The 22,136-nt window shown below is 38.7% G+C and overlaps 5 protein-coding genes and 1 pseudogene across 5 annotated transcripts; 3 read left to right on the top strand and 3 right to left on the bottom strand.

The window, feature by feature from the left end:
* Window positions 1-1,969: 1,969 nt before the first annotated feature.
* LOC137711405 (protein DETOXIFICATION 16-like) lies at window positions 1,970-6,348 on the top strand. The gene is made up of 7 exons (XM_068450640.1): window positions 1,970-2,425; window positions 2,826-3,370; window positions 5,042-5,128; window positions 5,235-5,291; window positions 5,421-5,778; window positions 5,878-5,964; window positions 6,069-6,348. Exons 1-7 carry the CDS (start codon window positions 2,129-2,131, stop codon window positions 6,126-6,128), a joined length of 1,491 nt encoding a protein of 496 aa, XP_068306741.1. The 5' UTR covers window positions 1,970-2,128; the 3' UTR covers window positions 6,129-6,348.
* A 612-nt stretch (window positions 6,349-6,960) lies between these two features.
* LOC137711406 (cyclin-dependent kinase D-3-like) lies at window positions 6,961-10,587 on the bottom strand. Its single transcript, XM_068450642.1, has 7 exons — window positions 10,285-10,587; window positions 9,399-9,697; window positions 9,203-9,311; window positions 8,554-8,679; window positions 7,809-8,044; window positions 7,416-7,721; window positions 6,961-7,136 (listed from the first exon to the last, which is right to left on the bottom strand). The coding sequence occupies exons 1-7, from the start codon at window positions 10,387-10,389 to the stop codon at window positions 7,079-7,081; spliced, it is 1,239 nt and encodes a 412-aa protein (XP_068306743.1). The 5' UTR covers window positions 10,390-10,587; the 3' UTR covers window positions 6,961-7,078.
* An 875-nt stretch (window positions 10,588-11,462) lies between these two features.
* LOC137711494 (probable glutathione S-transferase) lies at window positions 11,463-13,209 on the top strand. The gene is made up of 2 exons (XM_068450737.1): window positions 11,463-11,970; window positions 12,187-13,209. Exons 1-2 carry the CDS (start codon window positions 11,665-11,667, stop codon window positions 12,550-12,552), a joined length of 672 nt encoding a protein of 223 aa, XP_068306838.1. The 5' UTR covers window positions 11,463-11,664; the 3' UTR covers window positions 12,553-13,209.
* A 579-nt stretch (window positions 13,210-13,788) lies between these two features.
* LOC137710245 (uncharacterized) lies at window positions 13,789-14,494 on the bottom strand. The gene is made up of 3 exons (XM_068449177.1): window positions 14,329-14,494; window positions 14,180-14,239; window positions 13,789-13,962 (listed from the first exon to the last, which is right to left on the bottom strand). Exons 1-3 carry the CDS (start codon window positions 14,470-14,472, stop codon window positions 13,789-13,791), a joined length of 378 nt encoding a protein of 125 aa, XP_068305278.1. The 5' UTR covers window positions 14,473-14,494.
* A 1,336-nt stretch (window positions 14,495-15,830) lies between these two features.
* Window positions 15,831-19,159, top strand: LOC137710570 (ATP synthase subunit beta, mitochondrial-like; annotated as a pseudogene).
* A 117-nt stretch (window positions 19,160-19,276) lies between these two features.
* Window positions 19,277-21,741, bottom strand: LOC137710571 (loganic acid O-methyltransferase-like). Its single transcript, XM_068449636.1, has 3 exons — window positions 21,617-21,741; window positions 20,229-20,885; window positions 19,277-19,853 (listed from the first exon to the last, which is right to left on the bottom strand). Exons 1-3 carry the CDS (start codon window positions 21,689-21,691, stop codon window positions 19,521-19,523), a joined length of 1,065 nt encoding a protein of 354 aa, XP_068305737.1. The 5' UTR covers window positions 21,692-21,741; the 3' UTR covers window positions 19,277-19,520.
* Window positions 21,742-22,136: the final 395 nt, after the last annotated feature.

Genomic DNA, 22,136 nt, shown 5'->3' on the forward strand with positions numbered 1-22,136 from the left:
AGGAGGGGATGTTAGGAGGAGTTCTTGTGTGCGTCGGTCGCATAGGGCACCACACTCAAAGCTGTCATTGTGTGATTGTGCGAAATCAAACGCATGAAGTTCCTATCTATGAAATGGTTGGACATGTAACGTGAAATGATGTAGATTTGGAAGTTCCTATCTATGAAATGGTCGGACATATGACGTGAAATGATCTAGAATTCAAATCTGGGAATTGAATTCTCAAAATGTCAAGTGTAGGGTGGAAAGCCATAAAGACAAATTAGTTGCAAATTCCAATTTGGCACAAGTGGTTTGTCCTTTTTTTGGTGGTGTCAAGTCAGCCATGTGGATATACAGTACTTGCGTGCATCCGAAGTCTGACTTGCAAAGAATCAAACTGCTGATTGTGTTTGAAATATATTCGATCAACTTTGCTGAGAATATTTTGAGATGTACATAATGAATTAGACAGTTGGAGAAAACAAAATATGTAGATGTAAATTAGGTTGTAAACTAGGTTTTTTTATTTTTTTTATTTTTATTTTTATGACCATGTCTTGGGTCTTCTAGGTGGTGTTTACGTTTTTGTGTGGACGAGATCGATATAAAAGAATCTTTGTGTAATGGTCAGTGACAAATTCAGACACACAAATTGTTTTGTATATGATTTTGTCCGGACTCCGATAACCCAATTGAAGATATTGAACCGAAGATGTCGTGGTACTTTTGACTACTACTGCCAAAAAGATTTATCAGATGTGATATGAGAATTATACTATTTTATTTTATGAATAACGTGTCTTGATTATAAAAAATTTATAATCGAAATTATTCAAATTTTTAGTAAATTTTAAGATTATCATTGCAAAAGCTATTTCAATTAAAAATTGTTTAGTCATTAAATATATAGAATAAATTGACGGTATATTTAATGACTAAACCGTTTAGTCAAGCGTATATTTATGATCGTTTAGTCATTGACTAAGCGTATATTAATGACTAAGCGTTTAGTCATTGAAAATTATTTTAAGATTATGATCGTTTGATACGCTTGGATTATTAAACGATTTCTAATTTGAAAGATTTTTTTATAAGATTGATCTCCAAATAAAGATTAATAAACTGAACAATTATGATCATTGATTTTATTTAGTCAAGATATATTATTTACAAACGAAAAAAAATATGTGTATATTCCACATTGCGGGATCCAATTATTAACTTTTTTGTATTGTTAACATTATATTGCATTCATTTGTGGAAAAAAACAGTATATTCCATTCATATTATGAAAAAGAAGACTCGATTAAAAGAAGACAATTATAGTCCTAAGTCCAGTGGGAGGAGCCTTTTGCATTGCTCTTCGTCTTGTCGAAATAATTGCCATGCGAATGATAGCCGCCCAATGTTGTCGTTTTGTTTTCACGTCAATTATTATTTTTATCCTAATTACAAATCCACCCCTTTACTATCATGATTTCTTATTTTATCACAAGATCTTTTTTGTTTATATCAATTTACTCACTGCAATCACCAAGCTAGGTCTTAACTCTTGAGGGAGAGTTACATAGTTTTTTTAGCACTACGGTCTAGTAGTATTTTTCTTTACTAGTAAGTGAAAGGTTTTAAGTTTGATTCTTAACAAATGCGAATTTAAATTACTTTATTACTAGCTCATTATAAGGTTCAGCACACTTTCTCATAATATCATTTGTTACAAAAATAAAAAAATAAAATAGCAGCATCACGCGCACCTTTTCATTGGGTTGATTATAAGAAGATTCAACTATTTTATAAAAAAGATGCTTTCTCGTTTCTTTTTTTTTCGGATTATTTTTTGTGAATGTAATTAGACAACGTATTTGTAGTTACAAATGTTTTTGTTTATGATTGATATTTTTAGATTATAAACGAACATTTTATATAAATATATAGAAAGAGGAATTGTTTGAACTCAATACTTCGACTGTAATCAACCAACTACGTGACGAACACCTTGCTATAATATGTAATGTACTAAAAACGAACAAAAAAACAAGATCCTCAACTCCTTTATAACATAATCCAAACTACCATCTGTCTTTCTTCCCCTCCGCCACTCACAATCTCTCTCTCTCTCTCTCTCTCTCAAGAAGCTAAGCAGAAAATGGAGAGAGAAGACGACAGACCATCTCTAAGCTCGCCATTGATTGAAGCTTGCGAAGAAGATGTAACTAAGGAGACTGGGAGAAATAACCGTGGAATAAAGGGATTTAAGAGAGAGGAAATAGTTAAAGAAGTGAAGAAGCAGATATGGCTGGCAGGACCTCTTATTTGTGTGAGCTTATTGCAGTACTCTATACAGATAATAGCTGTTATGTTTGTAGGTCACCTTGGTGAATTATCTCTCTCCGGTGCTACCATGGCCCTTTCTTTCACTTCCGTCACCGGTTTCAGCTTGTTGGTACGTTTGCCTCCTCTACATCTATGATTATTGGTTCAGTATCGCTTAAGCGTTTACCAGATCGTAAGTTAATACTGCGCTAATCGGTAATCACTCTTTAGACCCACTTAACACAGTATTGTAATATGCATGATTGTCCAATCCGCTCGTACTTTTTAGGTCATCACTGAAAGATTAACTCTAAAGAAGTTCACTCAAATGGAAAAGTGTTTAATTTTATAGTTTATGTGACTTAAGAGTTTCATACTTTAGATACTAGGATACAATTGTGTTGAACTTACACCCCATTTAGCTTTATGGATGCTAGGGTTTGTGTTGATGTTACAACCCTTCTTCCAAGTTGAAACAGTTGATCTTTCTATAAGTTTCTGATAATCTTTTCGGTTTTCGATTCAAACAGGTGGGAATGTCAAGCGCATTGGACACATTATCCGGCCAGTGCTATGGTGCAAAGCAGTACCGTCTGATGGGCATACACATGCAGAGAGCAATGCTTGTTCTTTCACTTGTTTGCATACCTCTCGCCATCATTTCCGCAAACACAAAAACAATCCTAACAGCTCTAGGCCAAAATGCTGCCATTGCAGCAGAAGCTGGGGAATTTGCGCGCTTCACGATCCCTTCCCTTTTCGCATACGGACTCCTCCAGTGCCTCGTCAGATTCTTACAAACTCAAAACGTCGTGTTCCCGATGATGCTGAGCTCTGCGGTTACAGCTTTGCTTCACATCCCTCTCTGTTGGGTTCTTGTGTTTAAATCCGGTCTTGGAGGCAGGGGAGCTGCCCTGGCAATTTCAATCTCCTTTTGGATTAATGTGTTATTATTGGCGCTTTATGTCAAGTTCTCTTCATCATGTGCGAAAACTTGGACAGGCTTTTCGAAGGAGGCTTTTCACAACGTTACTACATTCATTAGGCTTGCTGTTCCTTCAGCCGTCATGGTTTGGTAAGTTTCTCGTATATATTTTTTCGACGTTTCACAATGTTCCTACATACGTTATTTTTGTTGAGAATATCACGTTTAAGAATGGGAAAACAAGAACAAACTCCGGAAATCGAAAAACAAATAACCAAGATAAATAACACCAAGAATTTACGTGGTTCAGCAATATGTGCTTACGTCTACGGGATAGCAACAACAATCTTTCACTATATCAATAATGAGTCCAACCAATAATCTTGTCAAATCTCTAGAACTAGGAATTGACGAAAAATCTGAAAGAACAAGAACAAGAAATACACTTATCTCTTTTCTTTTCTCTCGCACACACTTTACAATAATCTCTCACTCTAATCCCAAAAGTGGTATACAATTTATTGTTTTGCTCCGTCCAATTCAAAACTAGTACAATAGCCCCTTTATATAGACATAATAAAGGTCTTCTTCAATAAGGATTACTAATCCTAATTGGAATCTAGTTATGAATCCTTCTTCAATTGAGAAACTAACTCCAATTGGGAAAACAACTCCAATTGGGAAAACAAGTTAATCCTCTAAGACTATAATTCCTTATAGACTTAGGACAACTTATCATGGGCTGGAAAAAACCCAACAATGTCCCCCTCCAGACCATGAGGAAGGTATAACATAATAGGATTGCTCCTCTTGACCAAACTTCCATTGATTGAACTTTTCATGACCAGACTCCCCTTGATCGAACTACCCATAACCAAGCTCCCCTTGATTGAACAACTCATTAACCAAGACCCTCTTGATTAGACTTCTCTTAACCAGGCTCCCCCTGATCGCAATACCCATGACCAGACTCCGTGTGATTGAACATCTCATCTTCATTGGCAAAGGCAATTATAGACTTCTTTGCCAGAAAGTTTCTCTTACCTTCATCTTGGTCCAATCAGCATCAGACATACTTGCTGGCTTGCTCTTAACACCTTCAGTAAAGCATGTCCTCCTCTTGATTTCCACGTAACCCAATTAAAGCGGGTTGCATCCCCCATTCTAAACAGATATCAGCCAAACCAGGCTCTGATACCACTTGTTGAGAATATCACGTTTAAGAATGGGAAAAACAAGAACAAACTCCAGAAATCGAAAAACAAATAACCACGATAAATAACACCAAGAATTTACATGGTTCAGCAATATGTGTCTACGTCCACGGGATAGCAACAACAATCTTTCACTATATCAATAATGAGTACAACCAATAATCTTGCCAAATCTCTAGAACTAGGAATTGACGAAAAACCTGAAAGAACAAGAACAAGAAATACACTATCTCTTTTCTTTTCTCTCACACACACTTTACAATATTCTCTCACTCTAGTCCCTAGAGTGGTATACAATTTATTGTTTTGCTCCGTCCAATTCAAAACTAGTACAATAGCCCCTTTATATAGACGTAATAAAGGTCTTCTTCAATAAGGATTACTAATCCTAATTGGAATCTAGTTATGAATCCTTCACCAATTGAGAAACTAACTCCAATTGGGAAAACGACTCCAATTGGGAAAACAATTTAATCCTCTAAGACTATAATTCCTTATAGACTTTGAACAATTTATCATGGGCTGGAAAAAACCCAACAAGTGTACTACTAAGATCTGTTTTGTGAGAATCTAAGATCCTAATGCTGTTGGAAATGAATTTTAACAGCTTGGAAATGTGGTCGTTTGAAATGATTGTTCTTCTATCCGGTCTTCTTCCAAACCCGGAGTTGGAAACCTCAGTGCTTTCTATCAGGTTAGTTCCGAACTGTGATGATCATTCTTCCATAGTTTACGTGTTCTAGATTATCATATATCTTGCACTTTTAACATTGTTACTTATCAAATACATCGATTTCCAGTTTGAATACAGCGGCAATGGTTTGGATGATCCCTTTCGGACTCAGTTCTGCTGTGAGGTGAGCTATGTTATGACACATCTAAACTATAAAGTCAATAAGCTCTTACAACTTAGCACTCGAAAGTTAAGACTGGCATTGAGATTAAACCGTGGCTTTACATATCTGTTCTGTTTCTGCGACGTGCAGCACTCGTGTCTCCAATGAATTAGGAGCAGGGCGTCCGGAAACAGCACGCTTAGCAGTGTGCGTTGTGTTAGTCATGGCCATTACCGAGGGTATATTGGTGGGATCGGTCCTGATACTGATACGCAACTTCTGGGGCTACGCTTATAGCAACGAAAGAGAAGTTATCGATTACCTTGCAACCATGATGCCTATACTTGCAACATCCAACTTTCTAGACGGCCTCCAGTGTGTTCTTTCGGGTACTGCTAGAGGATGTGGGTGGCAGAAGATTGGAGCATATGTGAATCTCGGGGCGTACTACTTGGTTGGAATTCCTTTGGCTATTTTGATGGCTTTCGTCCTTCATGTTGGTGGAAAGGTAAGGAGAACAAAAAAATGACGAAGCGAAAAGGGTTTTTCGGTTTTCTTCTTTTCCTTCCCTTCCATATAACTTTGTCTGTCAAACTGTTTTGAGTAGGGGCTCTGGCTGGGGATCATCTGTGCACTGATTGTGCAAGTGTTGTTGCTTCTTACCGTAACCATACGCACGAACTGGGAGAAAGAGGTTACATTCTTTCTTTCTCAATCAATCAATCAATCGAAACACAAATTATACTTTTCCTCTTCATCATGTTTGCTTATTACTGATATATTGTTGGATTTGGTTAGGCAAATAAAGCTACAGAAAGAGTGTACGAGTCAACAGTTCCTGTGGACGTAGTCACATAGTGTCATGAAGCCGAACTACGACGGACAACAGATTCCACGTACACTAGGTGCAAACGCGTAATGAATAAACCTCCGGAAAAATCTTGCCAGTGTCAATGGTGGTGCAACTCGATATGATTTACAATATGCATCTGATTAATAAACCTTTGTTGTTTATGAAGAAATTCAAGAATATATTCCAATTCTACAAGGAATTCATTTTTGCTAAAATGATTCAAAATATGCGTTTTCTTTTCGGTTTTCGCAAAAGAATAAACTAGGATGGAATTAGCAAAGAACAAGAATGAGGGTTCAGTACATGTCAATGTTGGAGGATGACTTACTTGTCCAAAAATCCTAGCATGCAAAAGCTTCCAGGTTCCATTTGTAGGCTGCAAAACGGCACACCCTACTACTTTCGGTATCTGAGAAACTCACGGAGCTGCCGAGGGACACTGGGAACCTAATCAACCTCAGAACATTGGAAGCACATTAACTTTTTCTCTGCCAAACGGATTCACCAAAAACGGATTCATCATAAAGAAACAAAAAGACAACATGAATCCATAACATTGTCTTTCATCTCTAAGTTCGATAACGGTATGAATGTTGGCACCTAATTAGTAATTACCCTCAACAATTAGACCAGGAAAAAATGAAGCAACACAACACAAGCCCTCAAATTTTAGCCTTACATGGACTAGGTACAAATTTTCGGTTTAATGTCATCAAAATTATTTTTACAGCTCCAAACATAATTATCTGCATCGTGATTATCTTTGACTTCACCGAATGTTTTCTCCTCCCTATAATCTCAACAAACAAAAGCCATTGAGAACCTTGAAAGCAGATGTAAAAAAGAAATGAAGATATACTTCATAGATTAGCAACATACTTCATTAATGTGAGACCCGCCGCAATCTTACACCTCTCAAACAAATAAGATATATGATTCAGTGCATAGAATGTTCTTATTCAGGATGTTGAAATTCAAGATCTAGTTTCCTCTTTAGATGTGTTCTGTCAGCACTGCAGAAGAAAGAGTAAAGAAAACAATTCAAAATCCGCACTCTACTCAATAACACAGCTAACACATAAACCGGGATACACTTGGACCGTTTGATTCCAAGAGAGATGATGCTAAGTCTAGAATCCAATCCTTTGGAATCTGGTTTTGTATACTTTATATTGTTATCGTATTATGAGGTTTTGAAATCACTTCAAGCTAAAGTGTACAACTGTGATGCAAATTTGAGAGAGAACAGAAATTTAAACGCATTAGGAAAGAACATGTATAAAGTGTATTACCTATTAATTGTAGGTCTAGTTGGAGGTTTTGCTCCAAAGATAGAAAAATCAACTGACACTGGTTCATTCCTGCTTGTATTTTCACCAGCAGCATGTCTGGCTTCACTGAAATGATCATCAATCTTATCAACATGCGAATTTCCTTCAAAACCATCACGCTTTGGCATCACTCTCCTTGATTTTCGTGGAGGTGATAACACAGTAGGACCATCATTTGGATCAAAATCTGAAGCCTTAGATTCACGCTTTGGAGCAGGTCTAGGAAGCTTGTCTGGATACGTAGGAAGAGGGGCAGATGTAAAGTACCTAAAGAGTACCACAGATATCACACACAGAACAACAAGAGAAAACAAAAATGTGTAGATACTCAGTTGAATAGCTAGAGTCTGATACCTGTGCTCTAATGCCTGCTGTACGGAAATTCTAACTTTGGGGTCATAAGTAAACATCTTCGCTAACAAATCTAGGGCATCATCACCAGCCACTGGAAACAATGAACGCAAAGGGGGTGCTGGAACATATTGGTATTCCACATAATCCCGGAGGTATACCATATCAGGCCACTGAGAAGGTGTTGGAGTCCCAAAAGCCGCAAAAATCTTTCCTAATTGATCAATATCACTTGATCCCTATTATACATTTCAAATCAAACCAATATGTAGTCAGAAAAAGGTGCACCCAGTATAAACTTCATTTATGCATGGCCCATGGAGAGCAATAACAAAATTACACATGACAAAACATTGCAAAGGTGATCAAAGTTGATTTATTGAAGACGTCAGTAAAATATTAGCTAGTGAGAACCATCTTCATTTTAACTGGATAAACATTCCACAGAAATGACAGAAATGTGCAGTAAAGTAAAATCTCAAAAGTGAGACACAATTGGAGGTGGCTATTATAATGAGCTCACGAAGATGCAACCCAATACAGGATTTTCTCTTGGTGTAAAACATTATCTAACAAACTCATGTTTGTTTTTTGTCACTGCCAGAAACGAGTACTTGTAATAAGAATTTGAAAACATTAACACATAAGCGAGAAAATGAAAACTATAACAGCACTAAAAACATATTGGCTAATGGAAAAGAGTACCACATAAAAAGAGTTTCACTACAATAATGAAATATGGATTTACCTGCAAAAAGGGTCTGCGTAAGAGAAGTTCAGCAAATATACAAGCTGCAGCCCAAACATCTACCCCAGGTCCATATTGCTTGGTGCCAAATAACAGCTCAGGTGCTCTATACCAACGGGCAAAGACCTATTAACATGTGTCAAGGTGTTATAAAGAGCTTGAACCTAAAAGCATGCTAATCACTGAAAGAAAATGCACTTTTTAGTGGTATATAAAAGAAACACCATCTTTGTAGACTTTGAAGGAATGCGCCAAATTAGCAGATATTTGAATATAATTTCCAAAGCAAATACGTCATCTATTAATAATTTAAGGAAAAAAGGGTCATATATACTGGTTTGTTGTACAATCTAACGAAAAACTATTAAGACAGGAGTCTTAATATCTTAAGGCCATTTCGAAAGTGTTTCATTCTAAGCAATTTACCAAATACCCACCACATTTGTTTTACATTTCTCACATGGATAGTGTAATAACCAATACCACCATGGAGAGGAGGTTTCTAAAACAAGCGAAGACTGGCATCAAACCAACTCACAGTGCCAAGGACAAGCAGTGGCACTTTAGTAGGCTTGCTTTCAGTAAAAAGCATAAAATTATACGTAAAGAGATCTCACTCAAAATACCATCAAGACAAGGAGAAACAAACCTGATGAGTGAACCTGCGATCTGGGCTCCCAAATATTCGTGCTAAACCAAAATCTGCAAGTTTAAGCTGCCCATTAGGTCCTATCAACAAGTTGTTAGGCTTCATATCCCTGCAAAGCACAATTAGCACACATCTCAGACAAATAATAACAACCAAATAATTATCTACAAAGAAGGCTTCTAGACAAAAGGACTACCTGTGTAAAACCCATTTCTTGTGGCAAACAGCAAGTCCTTTTAACGTCATCTGAAGGTATGACTTTATGTCAGCTGGTGATAGGAATATATTCCGATCACGTATAACAGCTTCAAGGTCCGTTTCCATGAATTCAAATACAAGATGCAAGTTTCCTTTATGTGGGAATGCTTCAATCAACTCAATTATGTTCGGATCTTTCAGCTCTTTAAGAAGCTTAATTTCTCTGAGGGCTGTGAAATTCACCCCTTCCTTTTGCTTCCCAAGCCGAATTTTTTTAATAGCAACTGTCTGTCCTGTCTGCACAAGGAATGTATTGAAACCGAAATCAGAATCGATAGAGACTACTCATCAAACTTATTACGGTGCATTCAGTTATAAGCAAAAGAAAAGGAAACTTTAAACCACTTCAAAAGAATACCGACTCGTTAGTTGCTCATTTGGTAGCTCAGGAAGGTGAAAAACCATTCTCAAATTATAACAACAATTTCCATTTTTCCAACGGCAGAGGTATATGCAACATTGTGTTGAAGAACTCCATTTCAAAGGCGACTAAGTATTCGGTGTCTGCACTGAAAATCGATTGCAACCCAACCCAGTTTCTAAGTATAGCGGAAAGTTCGAAAAAAAAAAAAAAAAGAAAAAAAAAAAAGACTTTAAGCTACAATGTTATACAATTCCATCCAAAAAAGTGAAATTCTTTTCACATTCAGAACTCAATTTTCTCAGCAAACAAACAAGTCCTTAAAAATCAAATTCCACAGACACACACACACAAACACGCAAAATGCACAACCCAGAAAACTCGAAAGATTACACAAAGCAAAAAGAAATTTTCAGAATTTGACAAAAATTCCACGACTGAAGAGAAATGGTAGGGCTTTTACCTTCGTATCAATGGCTTTGTAGACGACTCCATAGGTACCTTCACCAAGAACCTCGCGCTTCAGATACCTATCCGCCACTTTCTTAGTCAGATCGACCTCTGCCATTGTCACTCTCCTAGTTATCACCTTACTGAAGTTTAATTCAATTTACGTTTTTACGGTGAAGTTTCTGGGTGAATTTTCTATACACAATTGGGAATTTTCCGGGAAAATCATTTTCTCGGGAAAATTCTTTAGGGTTTTAGAATTTGGCGCAGACGAGAAAGCCGTTGAAGCCCCAGAGAGACAGAGACAGAGCGTGTAGAAGCAACGTCAATTTCAACGTTATTTGTTTATTTATTATTCTGCTTTTAACCGGAAGTGGTTCGCTTTTTAATTTTGAACATTATTGGGGGTATTTTAGACTTTTGACTTGTTCTATATTATAATTTGGGCTTGGGCTGAGGGAAGTCCAAGATTATATGCAAACCTTTTTAGGCAACTGATATGTAGCCCAGTAGACCCGACTACCCGCTCGACGTGCCCGTATGTGCGTAAGCAATGATGTCATGAATGGCATGATTGATATTTTTGTATTGATATCAAAAGTATGACTCTTCATGGACTCCCTGTCAGCTGACAATTGATTGTCTAAGCCCTCAATTCCCGCGCTAATACTATAAAATATTGTGCCAATAAATGAGGTAAGCAGAGTTCTTATAGGAGATTTTTGCTCACAGCCTACACTTTGGTGTGTGGTCACCATACACCTAATCTATTGTTACATGTCATTTTACTTAACTTTGAATAACTTTTTCTAAAATTGAAAAAGTAACATTTAACGTGAAATTTAGCTAGAATTAAATGAAAAGACACATGACAAATGATTAGATTATGATGAGCATACACTAGTAGTCTCTCACTATAGTGATGAGCAAAAATGTTCTTGAGTTCATATAGTCTTACATTAGCATTTCTCAAAGGAATATCCATGTGGTGGAATCGATTAGCCTCACCCCACAAGTAGCTTTATTATCTTTTATGTGTAAATGAATAATACATGGATAAACAATAATATCATTTGTCGATATTCGACAAATGAAGCTCAAATGATTAAGAGTGTATTTATGTCTATGTTTGATCTTCCCATCTCCAATGTTACTAGTACAAAAAATAGTAATATTGGACCTGCACATGAAGTTGATGTTGAATTATCCAAAATTTGAAGTTGTGTGTTCAAACCTCGCTTTTACCATGTATTGAAAAAATTACAAGACTCAAGATACAAAATCCACCACTAAGGATATGACTAGTCAAAAAGTGTGTTCTCCACTCTTTATAAAAACAAAAAGTTGGCACAAGCAAATATTGACACAAATTTGAAAGGTGTGGGGGTAGAAAATGGGAGGTGTGAAGCTGTTTGCAACAAAAGAAAGCCTTTTCAGTGCTAGGATTCAGTGGGCATTGAAGCTCAAGGGTGTGGAGTATGAGTTCGTATTAGAAGATTTGGCAAACAAGAGTCCCCTCCTCAAGTACAACCCCATCTACAAGAAGGTGCCGGTGCTTGTGCACGGTGACAACGTCGTTGTCGAGTCACTTGTGATCCTCGAGTACATCGAGGAGACATGGAAGGAGCACCCGTTGCTGCCTCGGGACTCATATGACCGAGCCACAGCTCGATTTTGGGCCAAGTTCAACGATGAAAAGGTACCCCTTTTGTGCAAAACATGTATGCAAGTGACACAGCTATGCCTTTTGTGCGCGGCTAGCGAATTTAACAATCCGTTTTCTTGCCTCATGCATGCTTATAAAACATTCAGTTTTGAGTGCAGATGGCCTGTGTTTGTTCCTATATGGTAGAGAGAGAATCTCTTAATCTTTCCCGACTCGAAACTAATTTTCTTGTGTATGTTCACGTTCCAGCTTGTGCCTCCAGTGTGGACAGCTTGCACGGGAGAAGGCGAAGCGCAGGAGAAGGCGAAAGAGTCTGTGTTAGAATCACTAGCACTTCTTGAGAAGCAGATCGAAGGGAAGAAGTTTTTCGGCGGAGAACAAATAGGGTATCTAGATTTAGTATTGGGATGGATATCTTACTGGATAAGTGCTGTTGAAGAAGCTGGAGGCAACAAGGTACTTGAAGCAGAGATGTTTCCATCTCTCCACCAATGGGGTCAGAACTTCAGCCACACTCCGCTCATTGAAGAATGCATTCCGGCTAGAGAAGCGTTTGTCGCCTACATCCAATATGCCATCATTTACATTCGTTCCATATCCGCCAACAAACCATGATGACGTGCTCAATCTCTTCACCTCCGGATCTGATTACTGTTATGAGTCTTCCTCTTGTCTATGTATTCTGCTACAATAAATGAAACAGCGAAGAAAGAAGCATTTCAGTTAATGTTATCACTTGACAGAACAACGATCATGTACTAAATAGAACAATCATCACATTGCAGCACCGCATTGTATCGAAACCACTCCGAAATTCTGATGTGGAGGGAACAATTTAGATGATCTTCCATTAAGAAATAACTCGCTGCTCGGTTCTAATGCGAGTTTAATGAACCACAGAGAGCAGGTACAAAATGCATATTATAGCAAAACCACTATTCGAGGAGAAGCCGATAGTGATGCAAATTAGAACAAGAAGCTGTAAAATCAACTAACCTTGTATCGAAACTTAACTGCGTAAATCTAAAGACAATAGCGAAAGAATGTAGAAAGCAACCGACGAAGGGAATAAGTGGACAGTTCAAATTTGGGATAGATTAAAGAAGGAAAGTTTGGTAAAGTCGGATCTTCAAGTATTGACTACTAATAAGCGTCACACACATCACTACATTTCTAGAAGAGGGTTCAATTGGTCGTGATGCAAGAAGCAAATTCTATCCTTGCTTCCTAAGTTTGAAAGTTCAACAGATTAGGTGAGATTAAAGTTCATCTAAGCTTACTAAACAGTGCTTTTGAGTAATAAACATGAGAGTTGATTGACTTACAACTTTCTCTGCAAGAAATGTGATGCTTTTCAAAATCCTGCCTTCAGACCAATGCTTCAAAAGATTGAAAACTTGGTTCGATTTCAGAATTTGTGGACTTCAAAATGGGAGATGAAACATGGAGAGAGAACCCACTGTTGCCAGAAGATCCATTCGAAAAAACAATGGCGCGATTTTGGGCAAAGTATGTCGACGAGAAGGTAAACAAACAACATTCACACTGCACTCCAGGTGTGTGTGTGTGTGTGTGTACATGTATGAATGTTTGTACATTTAACTATACATATATCGAAAAAGAGAAGCTAACGAGTTTTGATGTCAAGGAAGAAACACCTAAAAGGTGAATCTAATCTGTCCAATAAACAAAGCATCCTTGATATTTCCCGATATACATACATATGTGTATGTATAATATGATCCTTAAAGGTGAATCTAACATCTATATTTGACTGAAACAAAAATTGTGTCATTGCACGGTGACAACAGCACCAGAAAGCAGTTCCCCCACGTTTGCCTGGGCCAACTGCTAGTTCTTCATCAATGTAAAACCATATAAGGAATGGATCCTTCGTGCTAGGCTCTGTGTCGTCTCTCTGGCCTCAAAGACGAAGGCTAGTATTCTTTCCTTCCAGGCAAGTCTTCCTTCAAACGTTAAGCATCCAAATGGCCCGAAATACACTCCGTTCTCAATTCTCTTTCCCTGATAACCCCGACAGACATTTGTTAGCCTCAAAAGTTGAAATGCAACTAGGAAAATGCTACTCGTGCCTGTGTTTTCCGATTATTCTTGACGATGAGAACTTCTAAGAGCTCCTATTTAGTTTTGAACAACAATAATATCCAAGCAACTTCACAAGGAAATGGCTCATTACAAAATGTAGGCACAGAGTGATCGAAATTGAGATAAAAAGACTTACAGCAGCATCAAATCGCTGAACTGCGGTAATAGGGAAGTAGCGACCGCCCCTCAATTCCTTCTGCAAACACCACAAAACAATGCTCATTTCTGATATAAAGGGCGAAAGATTGAACATGGTTATGGCACAGGTGAAAGCTTTATACTAACCTCAGCAGTAAATATGAGCATCCATGTTCTCCCCGGGGATTCTAAGCGTGCTAAGAAACCCGGAAGGGTCGAGCTTTCCCTTCTCAATGACGGATAGAGCGGACAGAACCTCCTCCTTCTCAACCCGTCTTGTTTTCGCGGCATTTTTGAGCAATTTCACACTCTCCTCCACTTCCTTAACACAACAATAACAGCATAACTTAATCAAAATATAAGTTCTTTCATTAGTATGTGCCTCCCTAAGAAGTGCTTCTTCACTCAAGAAGCACTTTTTAAGTTTTTCTGCTGGATGATGCAGTCCGAAGCGTTTTTGTTGTCAAAAAACGCTTTTAGCTAATTTTTGCAACTGAAAGAAAAAAATAATGAGAAAAGCATACTTTGGTGGGTTGTGGTGGTTTCCTGGACAAGCTGAGATGTGGCGGTGGCGCTTTGTTCGCCGCCATCAACGGTTGCTCTGGTTCTTGTGGTGGAAAATTTGAGGATGGGATTGCGATGTGTGGGCTTGGATTGAGGTGGGATTGGAGGGGGAGACTTGAGGGTCTGAGAAATGATTGAGAAGAATTGAGAGCCAAGGAGGAGGAGGAGATTGCTGTCACTGTGTGTGAGGCTGAGGCCATTGCTGCTGTCACTCTCTATGTGCCTATGGGGTACCATGCAACACCTCCCTCTTTTGGGTCCTTCATTCTATCGAGATTCTCTCCTGATCTTTCGAGTTCGGAGCTGTTGGACTCGGAAACTCACACCATCCATTCTAAATTTTGTGTCTCTTTCACCTCCCCTAAATTAAAAGTTCGAATCCCTCTTTTAAACGGTTAAGATTTTTGGTTTTTAACATAGAGATTTTAAGAGGATCTCGATTCGATTTGTTGATCCTTTGATTCACTTCTTTTTTTACAAGTGGATTAGATTTCTATATTTTAAAACAATTTTAGAAAAAAAAAACACAATTATTTTCAAATTTTAAGAATGAAGAACTGAAAGGATGACACGTCAACATTTTCACTTTTGTTCATTCACAATTAAGTAGTTAAAATGATACTTAATATTACAATTTAGTAACATTTTTCTTCACTTGTAAGTGAACGTTTTTAAGTTTGATTTCTTAACAAATGAATTTGAATCAAATTATTATTATAGCTAGCTTAATGTAAAATGTATTTACCTCCCGCTTCCGTTGAGTTTAATTGTTAAAAACATATTTGATGCATAATCTTTTTTGTAACGAAGTTGATACTAAAAATAGTTGTCTCTTTCGAATAATTTTTTTCTTGTAAATTAACAAAATTGACCTCAAAAAGTTGAATTGATAAATCACGTGATTAAACTTAACGAAATAATGGATTCAAATAAAATGTACGTGGCATATTATCAAAAAGTTTTAAATACGAATGGTTAATTGTAATTTTATTTTTCTTGAAGTGGCTAATTAGAAAATTGAAAAGAAATATGGAATATATGTGCGACCCGATCGGAGAAAACGGATTTAACCCGCGAAAGTAAAACGAATTCCAAATTTCCAGGTGAGAAGCAGCGTTAAAATCCATATATTTCTCACTCTCACGCTCTCAGACTCTCTGCCTCTCTATCCCCTCCTCCTGCTCCGCCTCCTCCGCCCAACCACACCACCGCAGGTGGCGATCAACCAATGAGCGACGCTCCCGCTCCGTGCATTTTCTCCGCCAGCTGACCCTTCACAAAAACAAAAGAAAACAACCTTCATTTCCGATCAAAATTACCAAAACACCACAATGTCCTCCTCCCGCAAGCTCCTCTCCACTCTCCTCCGCACCTCTCTCCGCCGAACCGCCTCCGCCACAAGACCCGCAACCCCTAGATCCCCCCTCACGCGGCCGTCGGGGTACCTCCTCTCGCGCGCCGCTCACTACTCGACGTCATCGGCCGCAGCAGCCACCGCGCCTCCCACGCTCGCTTCGCCGTCAGTGAGTGGAAAAATCACAGATGATTTCACAGGAAAGGGCGCCGTCGGCAAGGTCTGCCAGGTGATCGGAGCCGTCGTTGATGTTCGGTTCGACGACGGGTTGCCGCCGATCCTGACGGCTCTCGAGGTCCTGGATAACTCGATCCGATTGGTGCTCGAGGTGGCTCAGCACCTTGGTGAGAACATGGTGAGAACCATTGCCATGGATGGAACCGAAGGGCTCGTTAGAGGTCAGAGAGTCCTCAACACTGGCTCTCCCATCACTGTAAGATCCTACTTTCTGGCTTTCTATTTCTCAAAATTCAATCTTTTCTCGTGTTTAAGAGTTTATTTATTTAATTTTGTATTAAAAAATGAATTTATTGATTAAATTTTGAAACTTTTGAATAATGGGGTTTTGGAAATTTATGAATTGTGTATCTGAAATTTGTGTGGATTAGGTGCCTGTTGGCAGAGTCACCCTTGGCCGGATTATGAACGTTATCGGAGAGCCGATCGATGAGAGGGGTGATATAAGTAAGCAGCAGCTGAAGCTCTCCAACTTTTTTAATTTATTTTGCATTTGTATTATTTGTCAATATTATTAAGTTATAAATGTTGTAAATGAGTGTTGTTTTGCTTTCGATTCATCAGAGACCGATCATTTTCTTCCCATCCATAGAGAAGCTCCGGCTTTCGTTGAACAGGCTACTGAGCAGCAGATTCTTGTCACTGGAATTAAGGTACGTCGGCGGTGTACTAAATAAATGATGGATATGTAGATGCTAAGGGAGAAAAAAAAAAGTTGAAAATTCAAGCTAAATGTTGGTGATGCATACAATCGGATTGCCAAACTCTGGAAAGGTTTTCGGTGTCTTTTTTTGTTTGTCATGGCTATTTTTAGACTGCAACAGATTCGAAGAGAGACTTTCTTCTGTAAAGTAGTAGTATTGTTTAAATTTGAAAAGAAAACTTGTCCTGTTGCTATCATATAGTTTGTATAATAGTATGCTCTTTGTTTTCTGCATATTAAGAGATCTCGGCATCAACCGAAACAAATAACATTTGTGTCTAACCTTTATCAAGGTTGTTGATCTTCTTGCACCTTACCAAAGAGGAGGAAAGATTGGGCTCTTTGGGGGTGCTGGTGTCGGAAAAACCGTGCTTATCATGGAACTCATCAACAATGTTGCCAAGGCTCATGGTTGGTTCCATTTAGATGCTTTTTAGTTATCCTCTTTGTTGAGTAATGATATCTCGGGTTATAAAATGTTTCATCCTCCTTCTGCAGGTGGTTTCTCAGTGTTTGCTGGCGTGGGAGAACGCACAAGAGAAGGTAATGATTTGTACAGAGAAATGATGGAAAGTGGTGTCATTAAGCTTGGAGATCAGCAGGTTAACTTACTGCAACATGACATAATAACTGTCCTACATTTCCTTCGCATTATGTTATTCTCAATTCCGTTCCCATGGATTCCAGAGTGAGAGTAAATGCGCCCTTGTCTATGGACAAATGAATGAACCTCCTGGTGCCCGTGCTCGTGTTGGGCTCACAGGGCTGACTGTGGCTGAGCACTTCCGAGATGCTGAAGGACAAGATGTGCTTCTCTTCATTGATAACATATTCCGCTTTACTCAAGTAAGCTCTCTCAGCACACACACGCACACATTGTTCAGTTCATATATTTCAACTTCTTCTAACCAAATACCGCCCTTTTATTTATCTTCTCTTCAGGCTAACTCAGAAGTGTCTGCCTTGCTTGGCCGTATCCCATCTGCTGTCGGTTACCAACCTACCTTAGCTACTGATCTTGGAGGCCTTCAAGAGCGTATTACTACAACCAAGAAGGGTTCCATTACTTTCTGTTCAAGCTATTTATGTGCCTGCTGATGACTTGACAGATCCGGCACCTGCAACCACTTTTGCCCATCTTGATGCCACCACTGTGCTGTCACGACAAGTATGTAGTCTTCAATTTCCAATTAAATTATGAAGCAGGAATAACTATCTGCTTTTTCTTCTGCTCCTTATGTTCTTAGATCTAACAATTGGTTCATGGTCAGATATCTGAGCTTGGCATCTATCCTGCGGTGGATCCCTTAGATTCTACATCTCGCATGTTGTCCCCTCATATTTTAGGAGAAGATCACTACAATACTGCTCGTGGTGTTCAGAAAGTTCTTCAAAATTATAAGAACTTACAAGATATTATTGCTATTTTGGGAATGGATGAGCTCAGTGAGGACGACAAGTTGACTGTTGCTCGTGCCCGTAAGATTCAACGTTTCTTGAGCCAGCCTTTCCATGTAGCAGAAGTCTTCACGGGAGCTCCTGGAAAATATGTTGAGTTGAAAGAGAGCATTACCAGCTTCCAGGTGAGCATCTTCCATATTTCCCTTTTTGTCTTGGTCCTGAATTAGTGTTCACTTTGATTTTTCTAGAATCGATTCCTTTATGTGCTAGCCCTACAACTCTCTGACGTTGTGTTGAGGGATTTCATTTCTACAGGGAGTTTTGGATGGGAAATATGATGACCTTCCTGAGCAATCGTTTTACATGGTTGGCGGAATTGAAGAAGTCATTGCCAAGGCGGAGAAGATTGCTAAGGATTCGGCTGCATAATCACTCGCATTAAGTTGGCTCTTCTCTACAAGGCTATATTACCAAAGAGCTAATGTTGGCTTTGGAAAATCTCAGGAATTTCAAAAAAAATCTTTTCGGAGAAATATAGGTTTGTCATTCCGGGAACTATTTTTGGTAGGTTAAGGGTTGTGTTAGGAAGAGAATTGAGGAAGGGACATATTCTGTTAGGCTCCGTTCCCCTTTGTGCAATAAGGTATGCACTTGCGTTGCGTGTATTTATTTATCTATCTATAATCATTTGAGTTCCACACCAGAGGTTTTCATCGTCCTGTGTCGGTCCACAGCTTCAGCTGCTTGTAGGGTTTCTTTCTCGAATGGATGCAGGTCGATCCTTCATCCTTGGCTCTCAACGAAGGAGGTAAGTTACCACCCTTACTCATTGAGTTGGTTTGTATTCAGCTCTGAAATTCTGTTTGGCTGGTGAGAAAATGTGGGAAAAGTTGAGTCGGAAAAAAAATCATTTTATTTTTCTTTCGTGATTAAACACGCGAGTGGTGTTTAATCTTTACATTGCATTGACGTACTAATAGAAGCACTTTCTTTATTCACGATCTTCCTAATTGAAGCTACAAATTAAAATTCTTTCGGAGGAGCTTCAAATCTTCAAACGACAAGTTGCATTGTTTGTTGTTACTCAGTCACTGATCTGCGTTTGAGTACAACAAACAGGCTAACAAATTTCTTTGATTCGAGGACGGAGGAGGATTCTTCGAGTTTCTTGCGGAATAAGTCAAAAAGATGATCCAGATCAATCTCCTCCCCGAAATGCTTCTGAATCATTCCCTCCATCCCGGATCTCACGCCGGAGGCAAATGCCTTGGGCTGTGGTTTTTCCCCGCTCAAGATTTCCATTGTCTCTGTGCTGAAACATCCATTAGCTTTCACAATCGCTTCCACGTCTTCGAGCGAAGCGATATATTGTGGTATGTTAAAGGAGTCCACTTTCTCTTCGGAGATGATACCCTACTCAAGAAACAAAAATACCAAGGTCAAAATGGTCACCAACTTAAAATAACAAGGCAAATCGTTTCTCTAGAAAGTACTTGTGCGCATAAGCTAGAAGTACTTTTTCTTAAGCAGGTTGAAATGTTGATCACAAAATCTAAGTGCTTCCTAAAGAATCTGGCGGATGTTTCTCTAGAAAACGCTTCTATGAGCAATAAACATTTATAATTTTTTATGTCAGATGTAACCAAAAGTGCTTTTGGAGTCAGAAAACGCTTTTAATCATGTTAGAAGCAATCCCAAATAGCGCTAAAGGAAGTGTGTTACAGAGAAAGCTCTACATAAAGTCATTAAGTTCTATGATGTAAGTACACTGAGCTGATCATTTCTTACCTTCTTGGCCATGTCCATGAGGCAGGATCCAAAGAGTTCTTTCGCCGTGTTGACGAAAACTTCTGCATGAGGGATTCCATTGGGGCGGCCGGGGACGACAAACGCCATCAACCCGCCGCTTACAATCTCTTGTGCTCGAGCACTCAGAAAGCAGTCCATGTCCTTGGCATACTGAGCTTCGTACGCCTTAACAACGTGGTTTGCCGATTTCGAGTAATGAATCCGCCCTTTGTTCCAAGCCGGCGAGTTCACGTCCACCACTTCTTCCGGGACTTTCGAAAGAAATTGGAGGGAATATGAAGAGTAAGCAAAGTGAAGAAAGGCCTTGGGGAAAAGCCGAGAGTAAAAAGAACCCGGCACGCCTGCCGCGTAGTACCGCCTGTCCGAAGGCATAGATTTGAAGAGCTCATTGAAATCGTTGGACGCGTGATCGTTGAAAAAAACTTGGAACTCAGGGAGCTGAGAATTGTGTCCTTGGCCTTGACACTTTTGCTCCACAGCATCAAGTACGCTTTGCACTGCATGGAATGTGTTAGGCCCGACGGAGCAGCCTAAATCCGTGACTCGAAAGGCGTTCGTCGAACAGATGATTTTGGTATCGAGCTTTTCGAAAATTGCTTCCTTGATCAGTTCCTTGCCAGCTTCTATGGCTTTTCTCTACAGAAAAGATAAAGAAGAGAAGCTTGAGTTATTTTCTCCTCGTCAACGTGAAACAAGCTTCCATTACGTGAGTGAAAATTATACTGCCCCTAGTGTATCTTATACGTCGAAATTTTTTTTATTGTTAAACCTTAGTGCATCTTGCACGTTAAAATTCAATTATCTATTCATCAAGTAAGTCAGGAACAAAGTTAGAAATCTTCTTTAATGCGGCAACCTTAACCTCTAGACTTGAGAAAAAAAAATCATGATTCTTCTATAATTTCATTACTTTTATTTTCTTCTCAAATTTCATTAAGCCAACTTGTAGACATTTTTCCAAATGATAAGCTTATTATACATATTATGTGAAAATTTTAACTAAACTACTTAATGTGATACATTCAAATTATGCAAGTGTCTTTTTTTTTTCTTCGTCCGCACAAAACTTCAGTAGGAGCAACTGCCCCCAATGAGCCTCTGCTACCTTCATTCCTGAAGTGAGTACTATCTTTCCCAATGACATTTTTGACATGGAATGTGGCACAATTTGTTTCATTGAAAAAGATATGCATTGAAGTTTTTCTATCCTTCAAAGATGAAGTAAAAAAAATAATACTTCGATCCCCACCAGTTGAATAGTGATAATTTTATATCCTTATTTAATGGCATGCACTGGTAATAATGTAACACATTACACTTATCATTCGATAAAGATATAGGACATAACACTCTGACAATTGACACACCTGCAATGCTGAGTTTTTGCTGTAGCTGTAGAGGCTATCTCCACCGTTCATCGGATGCGCCACCAATTCTGCCATCCCTCTCTCTCTCTCTCTCTCTCTCTCTCTCTCTCTCTCTCTCTCTCTCTCTCTCTCTTATGTGTTTATCTTGTGGATTAATCGTTGATCCTCTCCTGATCAAGTCCCCTATTAATTTATACCACTCGGAAAACTTTGACCAGTAAAAAGAAAGAACAAAAGTTTAATTTTGAATGGAAAGTAATTAAGACATTGATCGACTAAAATGAGCACATGCATGCATCACATTTAGTCGTCAAAATTTACCCGAAATTAAAACAACCAATCACTAAACCACAACATATATATAAAACCATATATTACATCTGAACATTTGAAAATGATCATAAATTTAAGCATGCATGGAGTCATTACGTGGTCAAATTTGGTCAAAGGGAATAAAATATTGGTACGACAAGTCTACAAAACTTTTATATGTCGTCATCGCGTGCGTCATGGATGTTGT

This window comes from Pyrus communis, chromosome 12 (genome assembly GCF_963583255.1).
Source record: "Pyrus communis chromosome 12, drPyrComm1.1, whole genome shotgun sequence".
Classification (NCBI taxonomy): domain Eukaryota; kingdom Viridiplantae; phylum Streptophyta; class Magnoliopsida; order Rosales; family Rosaceae; genus Pyrus; species Pyrus communis.